A 10069-nucleotide genomic window follows, 5' to 3' on the forward strand; every position below is an offset into this window, starting at 1 on the left:
GCGGCTGCGCGGTAGTTGCCCCCGCTCCCGGGCGGCGGCGGGGATGGCAAGCAGAGTAGCTAGGTTGCTGACTTGTCGGCGGCTGAGACCAGCTGTGTGACGCGAGGAAGCCGGCGACCCCTGCGGAGCTCTCCAGCACGCGGGCGCGCGCCCTTAAAGCTGAGTGGATTACAGAGCCCGGCGGCTATGTACAGAGCCACTGACGTGAGACATGGATGCTCGCTGCGCTGCATTGCCGCCCGCGGCCAGCGGAGCCGTGGTCCGAGCCGCGGACGGCGAAAGACTGAGTTCGGCGCCACCTCTGCGAGGTGGCCGCCACAGATGACACCGGGGGGATTCTGCGTTACCTATCCAGAGCTTCTCGGTCGACCACCTTGTGTTTCCTACCCGGAGCATCCCGCGCCCACCGGCGCACCCTCCGGCGACGCCTCTCGCTCTCGCACGCTTCTCTATTGCACGACTACACGCCCACCTCGCCGGCCATGGAGCTCACCACCAGCGGCTGCCCCTCCCTCCCTCGGTGCTCCATGTGAAGCCCAGCGCGCCGGCCCGACTCCCGCGCCGGACCAGTCTGCGGCTCGCTCCTCCCCGGAGCGCGCTCGACCGGGCAGCACGAGGTCAGCGGCGGGTGGCGGCGGTGGCGGCGGTGGCGGCCGGCGCGGCGCCGTCCGCCGTGGTGGCGGGTCCGGACGGCGCCCACTCGCGGCGCTGCCGGTCCGGGGAGCGCTGCTGCCGGTCCGGAGAGCGGCGCGAGCGCCGGTCGGCCATCTCGGACTGTTGACGCCACATGCCGGCGTACATGCCGTTCTTCTCCATCAGCTCGTCGTGCCTGCGGAGCAGCAGCACGCGGTCAGTGGCCGCGCGGTCCCGAGCGGAAGAAAAGCGACACAGCACCCAGGCGGGCGGGGGACTCACGGTCTGATGCAGGCTCACCTCACGGCTTATGGAGGCGAGGGGGCACAGGGGTGTTGGTGACCATACACGAACGTGTGCAAGTCACCGTCCGCAGTGCAGGTCAAACGGAGCGCTGGTGCAAATGTTGAACATGAGAGACAGTTGGGCAGCGCAAGTCTAATGTCACGCCAGTGTGCCCCGTGATTACTGTTCCACCACGGACAAAAACGTGGAGACAGCTGATGCGAAGTCGTCCAGGTGTCACAGAACAGGTGAACAGCTTTTTACTTAGTTAGTCCGAACGTTTTGAATGGACATATTTCTGAGATCAGACCCCAGGCCTAAGCCATGCTTGTTGCATGAGTCTTGATCCCCGCCGTCAAACCGTAAAATTTCAGGTAAACGGTAGAATTCCATAGGAAAAGCTTACCATGCCGCAATGCTCGGCACTATCCGTCCCGATTTGTGACGTCACTTGACCTTTGGCTCAGCAGCTGCTACCGGCCCCCGTTAATCCCAACCAAGAACACAGCGGATGCCTAAAGCATCTCGAACCCCACCCAGCCACGGGTGGGTGAATCGGAAGGCAGGCGCCCGAGAAGGCACTGGCAAATGCCTAACGTATCAACAATAGGCCGAATGCTGACGATCCACCATCTTCGCCTGCCCGGCAGCGCAGGACCACCACCATTCCCGCCTAGCACTACACTTATGCTGTTTACACGGCCGAGGGGAGGCCCTATTTAGGCCGGACGGTATACTCCGACGGTGGGCTAGAGACGGAGGAGCGTAGCGGGAGAGGCGCGCTAGCAGGGACAGCGCACATGGATGCGGTGGGGGCGGTGGACGCAGCACAATGATGTAGACGCCGAGACGGAGAAACAGAAACATCAACCATTGAAACATGTAACGACACACCGGTATCTGGACACGCCCTCGCAACTCGGGCTACAAATCGCTCCCTGGCCGGATGATCCTCTGATGAGTAAAGTGCTCTGAGCCGGCGCGCGCTTCGAACGGCGCACGGATGTTTACATGGATCCGAAAGTTTGGACCAAGGTCGAGTCCCAGCGTAACTCGAACCACGGCTGCCCATATCAACCGGGTTATTGGCCCCACTTCTCTGTCGCCGCCGACTGATCTGCTTCTATTCCCCGCTTAGCAATCCCACACCCCTGGACAAACCCCTCGCTTTTCCACCCGCCTGGCCCGCCAGCCTAGTGCCGCCCCTCAGTCAGCCTCACCTGCCGCGGCCCCTCAGCCTCACTTGCCGCGGCCCCTCAGCCTCACCTACCGCGGTCCCTCAGCCTCACCTGCCGCAGTGCCCCAGCCTCACCTGCCGCGGCCCTTCAGCCTCACCTGCCACGGCCCTTCAACCTCACCTGCCGCAGTCCCTCAGCCTCACCTGCCGCGGCCCTTCAGCTCCCACCTGCCGCAGTCCCTCAGCCTCACCTGCCGCAGTCCCTCAGCCTCACCTGCCGCGGCCCTTCAGCCTCACCTGCCGCAGTCCCTCAGCCTCACCTACCGCAGTCCCTCAGCCTCACCTGCCGCGGCCCCTCAGCCTCACCTGCCGCAGTCCCTCAGCCTCACCTGCCGCAGTCCCTCAGCCTCACCTGCCGCGGTCCCTCAGCCTTACCTGCCGCAGTCCCTCAGCCTCACCTGCCGCGGCCCTTCAGCCTCACCTGCCACAGTCCCTCAGCCTCACCTGCCGCAGTCCCTCAGCCTCACCTGCCGCGGCCCCTCAGCCTCACCAGCCGCAGTCCCTCAGCCTCACCTGCCGCGGCCCCTCAGCCTCACTTGCCGCGGCCCCTCAGTCTCACCTGCCGCAGTCACTCGGCCTCACCTGCCGCAGTGCCCCAGCCCCACCTGCCGCAGTCCCTCAGCCTCACCTACCGCAGTCCCTCAGCCTCACCTGCCGCGGCCCCTCAGCCTCACCTGCCGCAGTACCACAGCCTCACCTGCCACGGCCCTCATCCTCACCTGCCCGCGGCCCCTCAGCCTCACCTGCCGCGCTCGATGATGCGCCCCTCCTTGAGCACCAGGATCTGGTCGGCGTGTGCGATGGTCGACAGTCGATGGGCGACGATCAGGGTGGTGCGACCGGCCGACACGCGCTGCAGCGAGTCCTGTGACGCAGCGGCGACGGGGTCAGTGGCCGACGCCTGCACCAACGGACGGACGGGCACGCCGGCGCCAGGGGAACGGCACAGGCGCAGACGAGGTCGGGAGTCCACACCCGCGCGGACCGAAAGACGGGCGCACCCGGGGCCAGGGGAACGGAACAGGCGCGGATGAGATCAGGGAGCCGACCGGAACAACTGGAGTACGGGGTCAGGATCGCCACTGGAGGGCAGTAGGCAGGCCAGGGACTGTTTCTTCGGAAAACCAAACACGAAATAAAGACGCCATTGAAGCAGGACCAGCGCGTCGGGGATTATCCACTAAGTCAACGAGATGCAGGACATGGACGACATGAACACGGGACCAACACAGCATGAATTGTCCTTGGAAAGACATTCCCAGAGCCAGCGATGACAACAACAGGGCCACTTAGCCAGGGGCCCGCCTGGAGAGACCGAGCATACTTCAGCCGGGATAAGCGCCAGGTAACGTTGCAAAGTCACTGCCAAACGAACGATGCAAAGTTAAGTGTAGAAGACCATGCCGCACAGCCGAGAACGGCATGATCCGTCTCCCTGAAGCATCCTGTCCATTCCTCCGAGCCCGACTCCCCACTCCCTGGCCGTCTCCACCCCTGACCTGGATGTTCCGCTCGGTCTGAGTGTCCAGCGCACTGGTGGCCTCGTCCAGCAGGATGAACTTGGGCGCCTTGAGGAGGGTGCGCGCGATGGCGACGCGCTGCTTCTCGCCGCCGGAGAGCTTCAGACCGCGCTCGCCCACCTGCTCATACGGGGCAGGACACACTGGGTCAGCACAGGCTACACGCGGGAACACCACGTGCAGCCTCCCCTCCCCCTCCCTCCTCCTCCCTCCCTGCCAGACAGCGTCCCGACCTCGCTCCCACGCTCACGTCCATGTCGACGCACACCGCGGTCAACGCTAGCCACGCAAAGCCCTAAATAAGTACGACAGCGACAGGGCGGCACAGGGACCAGGCGTGAACGCCGGTGATCGAGTCACTCGGTGCGTACTGTCACGGCGACAGAAGGTGGCAGACATCACGTCCCGCGGGACGGCCAGTGACTCAGTGCATCAACATCATCATTATCATCAACAGCATCCCCAGCACATCGGCCCCAGCGTTTCGCCGTGCCGTGGCGGCGCTCGTCCAGCCAGGCCGAACCTCAGCGTCCCGCGCCGGTCCAGCCGCACTCACCAGAGTGTCGTACCCGTCCGGAAACGACACGATCTTGTCGTGCATGTCGGCGGCGCGCGCCGCCTCCTCCACTGCCTCCTCCGTGGCCGACATGCGAGCGTAGCGGATGTTGTACCTGTCGGCGGCGGCACGCGCTCAGCGCCGCCGACATCATGGGGCGGGGCAGGAGCCGACATTATGAGGCGGGACAGGAGCCGACATCATGGGAAGGGGCAGGAGCCGACATCATGGGACGGGGCAGGAACTGTTTGACTGATATGGAGATAAGACCGCTGAACTGTGAGATGCGAACTCACAACACCTGCACAACGCCAGGGTACATCTGCATTACTAGGTAATTTCCGACGCCTTAACAGACGCTGCAAGATGACATAAAATGTGATTTCATTGTTTGAATTACTTCACTAAAATAAAATAAGTCAGCTTTCCAGCGTCTGTTAAGACGCCTAACATTACTTAAAAGGACCCCATTCCCGCTGTTGGTATGTGTATGTGTGACGTGCTGCCTCCTCTAGCTTATTAGCCTACGTTTGTACCACTTAATTAACACAGCATCTGTTGTGTAGCATTGATCAAAAGCCTTGGCCGTGGCCGAGTGGGGAAACAATACGTGGAAAACAACTGACATAATTGAAACAAGGCCATTTACACCCAACCCATAACCGTTCGTCGCGCATGGTGACACAGGCCGTAAATCACAATCCTGATTAGGGTACACCCGCGTCCCGGACCAAGAGGCCCCTGCCAGTCCGGCGTCTCACCTGATCGTGACCTGACTAAGGTACACCGTGTCCCAGACCCAGAGGCCCTGCCAGCCCGGCGTCTCACCTGATCGTGTCGTTGAAGAGCACGGTGTCCTGCGGTACGACGCCGATCGCGCGCCGCACCGTGCGCTGCTGCACCCACTTCAGGTCCTGGTTGTCCAGCATGATGCGGCCGTCGGTCACGTCGAAGAAGCGGAACAACAGCCTGATGACGGTCGACTTGCCGCCGCCCGACGGTCCCACCTGGCCCAGCGCACGGTGAAGTAAGCGACGGTCGGGTCAGGTCAGGTCAGGTCAGGTCAGGTCAGGTCAGGGTCGGTCAGGTCAGGCCAGCGGCCTAGCCGAGCTTACCCCCGCCAAAGAAGGGCCAAAGAAGGTCACAGGACGCCCTTTCCGCCAATGGGCCCCTCTTTGAACTAAGGGGACCCTAATTTTCACTCGGAGGGCCTTTTAAGGCTTGGGAACCCATTTGGATGCTGCAGGCCCACATTCGACATTTTAGGAGCTATATGGGCGCCATAAATTGCCATGACGTACTGGACCTTTGGCACCAGGAGTGATCGCCACCCTCACTGGAGGGGACGGTCCCCAATCTCCCCTTGGGTCGGGCAACGGCAGATCAAGCCCCGGGACGGCAGGTCAGACCCCGGGACGGCAGGTCGGGTCGGCTGGGAGCGGCAGAGCCAGGCGTCGGTGCCGCCGGCTCCGCTCTCCGGCTACCACAGTTTCAGCTGACGGCGGCGGCCGCCGGACGGCTTGGAGGAGGAGCGGCTGAGCGGGACGGAGCCGCGCAGGCCGTCCCCCCCAGCGCGCAGCCATGCACGACTGGCGCCAGCATACAGCACCATCACCCGCTCACAACTCTCCTAGATGAAGACGCGCGACAAAGCCAGAGCATAGGGTCTGCCCTCATCAGCGCCCCCCGTGCTCTCCGTCCTTCAACAGCGCCCACATGCTCTCCCCGTCCCATATCAGCGCCCCCGCTCCTCCGACCCCTCACCCACGCCCCTCACCAGGGCGACGGTGGCGCCAGGCTCGACGCAGAACGACACGCCGCGCAGTATCGGCTTCTCCGGCTGGTAGTGGAAGGAGACGTTACGGAACTCAAGGCGACCTTCGCGCAACGGTCAGCGGCGGCACGCCCGGCAGGTCGCTGATCTCCCTCCTCCTCCTTCAGCAGGTCCAGCATGTTCTCCATGTCGATGAAGTTCTGCTGGATCATCCTGCGGCGGGACGGCGCCGGGGGCGTGATGCTGGCCTGGGCCGACAGCTGACCGCGACGGACGTACACAGCCGTGGCTATCCAGGCGCGCTGGTCCCTCGCAAGTTGGGAATTGGGCATTCTAACTCAAAACCAGCCGCACGGCAGAATACCAGTCGCTTCCGCCCCTTTGGCCGGGTATCCCGCGAGGGGCCGTGGCGGGATATAGCGCTGCGAGGCCCGAAGAGTGACGGCGACCGAGGTCGACAGCCCGCAGAGTCGTGTTCTCCACCGGTTGAAAAGCTGCGCAAACGAACAGCAGCCACAGCTGTCACGGTCAAGAAACGAAGCAATGCCCGTGCGGCAGGTGATCAGACTCGTCCCGCCCACTGCAGGGAATTACCGACCCCACGCCGAGCTGGCTCGTCGCGGCAACGCGATAATCCCGTCCCACCACACCACGAGACCATGACGAACACGCGCTGGCCATCGTCCACCGGCGGCACGGCCACCAGGCCCGCCTCCGCCACGCACCGGTAGTAGGTGCCGAACCAGTTGAGCGGCGCGTACAGCTGCACGATGTAGGTGGAGAAGAGCACGTAGTCGCCGACGGTGAGGGTGCCGTTGTCGGCGACGAAGTAGGCGCAGAGTAGCGAGCCGGCCAGCAGGCCGCCGTTGATCACTACGTTCTGCACCACGTTCAGCAGGTTCAGCGACGCCAGTGACTTCCAGTCCACCCGCTGAGGAGGAGCAAACGATGTTAGACGCCATCGGCCCGCGGCGGCCGAAGCGTACCCGGTCGGACTGCAGCCGGTCGGACTGCAGCCGGTCGGACTGCAGCCGGTCGGACTGCAGCCGGTCGGACTGCAGCCGATCGGACTGCCGCCGGTCAGGCTGCAGCCGGTCGGACTGCAGCCGGTCGGACTGCCGCCGGTCGGACTGCCGCCGGTCGGACTGCCGCCGGTCGGACTGCAGCCGGTCGGACTGCAGCCGGTCGGACTGCAGCCGGTTGGGACTGACGCCTGGTCGGACTGCAGCCGGTAGGACTGCAGCGATCGGACTGACGCCGGTCGGACTGCAGCCGGTAGGACTGCAGCGGTACTCCGCGGAGGGCCGGAGGAGGCAAGAGGCCAGCAAGGCTTTCGCCGTCGTCGGGACGGGACGATCAGCACACAAACAGCATAAAACTGTCCGGATCTTCTTGTGATCGCGGCCAGACAAGCCCAAGCCCAGCATCATAGGCTTCCCTCACAGCTAACGCGAAGGGCTCTGTACGTCGCTGACATCCACCCGAACACCGCCCTCTCAGCAGGCCAGTTTGGCTCTTAGCAAACCCCGACGCGACACTCTCTCTGGACGTCTCCAAGCTGCTGACACCCGCCGAAAGGGTCTGAGGAGGCCAGCGTCCGTCGCGCCAGACCCCGGCCTCACCAGCGCCCAGCGCCGCCCACCCGACTTGCCTGGCGCTCCAGTATGCGTTCTCGGTACAGGTTGACCTCGTATCCTCGCGTGTCAGTAAGTACTTGGACAGTCTCGTAGTTTAGCAGCGAGTCCACGCCCTTGGTGCGCTGTGCGTTGTCCAGCAGGTTGCTCTGGCGCCGGTACTTGGTGCGCCATCGTGATAACGGCCGCGACACTGGTGGCAGGCCCACGAACTTGTGGTTGCAGAGGTGCCGGCAGGCGTCCCCAGATATCGCGACGGCGCAAAGGACCCACCGCAGCTGTCAAGGATCCTGCTCGGGCTGAGTGATCGCTCGAGCACAGTCTGACAGCTGCCCATTAAACAAGCGTCATGAACAGTGCCATTGCTTCGTTTGGAAAGCCTCATCATTTACATTTCAATATCTCCAGCTTTCTCCGGACCACACCGGTCACTGAAGCCCAATCTGACAGCCATTAAACAAGCGTCATGAACAGTGTCGTTTGTTTGTTGGGTAAGCTCATCATTTACAGTTCAATATCGCCAATTCGCCAGCTTTCTCCGAACCGGTGGTCGCTAAACGCGCGGCAAACAGACCACTTGACAATCCCACTGAGCCAGTAAGAGCAAAGTTCATCCCGCCCGGCAGTTGTAGAAGCGCACCCATATAGAGCAGCATCGTGATGAAGACGAGGAGGCCGAACCAGCGTTGAAGGCGGCGCTGAAGAACGTGATGGCGTATGGTGATGCGGCCACGGTGGGCAGGATCTGGAAGACCAGATAGCTGAGCAGCGATTGATGGATGAGGTGCCTCGGTCATGACGCGCAGCACTCGCCCGTCTTCGCTCTCAGGTGCACCAGCGCAGGCTCAGCTGGTGCAGGTGCGCGAACAGGTCCACCTGTGACACAGGACGCACCAGTCAGCCAGCGCAGCGGCGCGCCCTCCACTGTTCCAGCCCACGAATCAGACACCCGCCAACAACACGCTTCCTTCACAGCGGTGAAAGGGAATAGTAAGCTCGAGATACACGCGTCAGGCCATGCACTACCCCCAGTGCCTCTGACGTGATCACGGCCACATGCATGCCCATGACGGGTGATGTGATAGCCGCTGACGCCGGCAGCACGGGCGTCCGCCCCAGCCGCCGCGCCCCGTCCGTCCCAGTGTGAGGCTCTTACCTGGACCTCGCGCTCGGTGTACTGCAGCACCTTGATCCAGAGCAGGCCGCGCAGGTTGTTGAGGGCGCCCATGCTGCCGACGCCGCCACCCTGGAGGAACTTGAGACCGACGTACACCAGAATGTCTTGCCAGAGGAAGACGGGCCGCGGGTGACCGGCCGTCTCCGTCAGGCCGTCCACTGCCCGACACCAGAGGGCGTCATATTACCCGGAGATCGGATCACGCGGGAGGGCGTCAGATGACACCACGTGGGAGCGGCCCGCACGGGAGAGCGTTAGATTGCACGGCGGTCCGAGCACGCAAAAAGCGTTGCATTACACGGAAAAGCGTCCGACCACCCGCGGGAGCGTCAGGCCACGAGGAAGGCCACTAGACCAAGGAAGACCACCAGACCAGAGGCACCTATCCCGGCGGCAGTCCACATGGCAATCTGAACACAGACGCTGTACACTTGTGCATCGTAAAGCGGCGCTGGTGGTCACAGACCGAACGCCGGGTAGATCAGCACGTCAAAAAGCCTCAAAAGTCCGATGCATCACGCCCTAGAGTTGTGTCAATCTTTCCCAAACCCGCCTGAACGACTGACGACGCTCGCTGCCTGACTGATAAACACGCAGTTGTGCTGTAGTTCAGCACTCGCCGAGCCTGGTAGGTATGTAAGAGGAAGAGCAATGCTCGCTGCGCATTTGCGGAAGATAGGTGTCCGGTGATTCCCACTTACAACAGCAGCACTAACCACTCCATTTGGTCATGTCTGTCAGTTGTATACCGATTTGAGCGTTACCCACACGCCAATATCTGGAAATTCACCACAGCTAAGCGCAGCTCTGGGTGCTGCCTTCGCGCGGGAGCTGCATCTACCGACGCGTAAATGAACCAGCGACGCTCCTCGATCTACACCTGTTGCAGCACCGAGTAGCATCTGCTTGGCAATAACGGAGCAGCATATACTATGTGTTCGCAGTAGTATAATACTCCTACTCAAGCATCAGGCAGCAATACTCAAGGCCAGGAGAGCGGCAATTACCGATGAACTTGTTGTAGGTGCATCTACCGCCTCTCACGAACTACTCGCAGGTGTCTTTACCCCCACCACTCACCGATGTACTTGTAGTAGAGCGGCACGTAGACGTTTATGACGCGCGTGCCGACGAGAAGCGCCATGCAGAAGATGACGATCAGCTGGAGACCCACGTCACGGCGCGGCCAGATGAACGGCAGCAGACGAGCCAGCTTCCCGCACGTACCGCGCCACGCGCTGCCCTCTGCCGCA

At 62.6% G+C, this 10069-nt stretch overlaps 1 protein-coding gene across 1 annotated transcript; it reads right to left on the reverse strand.

The window, feature by feature from the left end:
* Positions 1-460: 460 nt before the first annotated feature.
* LOC119095494 (ATP-binding cassette sub-family B member 6, mitochondrial-like) lies at positions 461-10058 on the reverse strand. Its single transcript, XM_037218336.1, is given in 16 exon segments — positions 461-516; positions 690-829; positions 2899-3020; positions 3655-3795; positions 4232-4346; positions 5060-5238; positions 6009-6116; positions 6118-6162; positions 6164-6218; positions 6731-6936; positions 7657-7832; positions 8280-8324; positions 8327-8410; positions 8413-8515; positions 8796-8974; positions 9897-10058. Coding segments are annotated over 16 exon segments (1818 nt in total). The 5' UTR covers positions 9961-10058.
* Positions 10059-10069: the final 11 nt, after the last annotated feature.

The sequence above is a fragment of the Pollicipes pollicipes genome, unplaced genomic scaffold, assembly GCF_011947565.3.
Source record: "Pollicipes pollicipes isolate AB1234 unplaced genomic scaffold, Ppol_2.1 Scaffold_1637;HRSCAF=1922_pilon_pilon_pilon, whole genome shotgun sequence".
Taxonomy (NCBI): domain Eukaryota; kingdom Metazoa; phylum Arthropoda; class Thecostraca; order Pollicipedomorpha; family Pollicipedidae; genus Pollicipes; species Pollicipes pollicipes.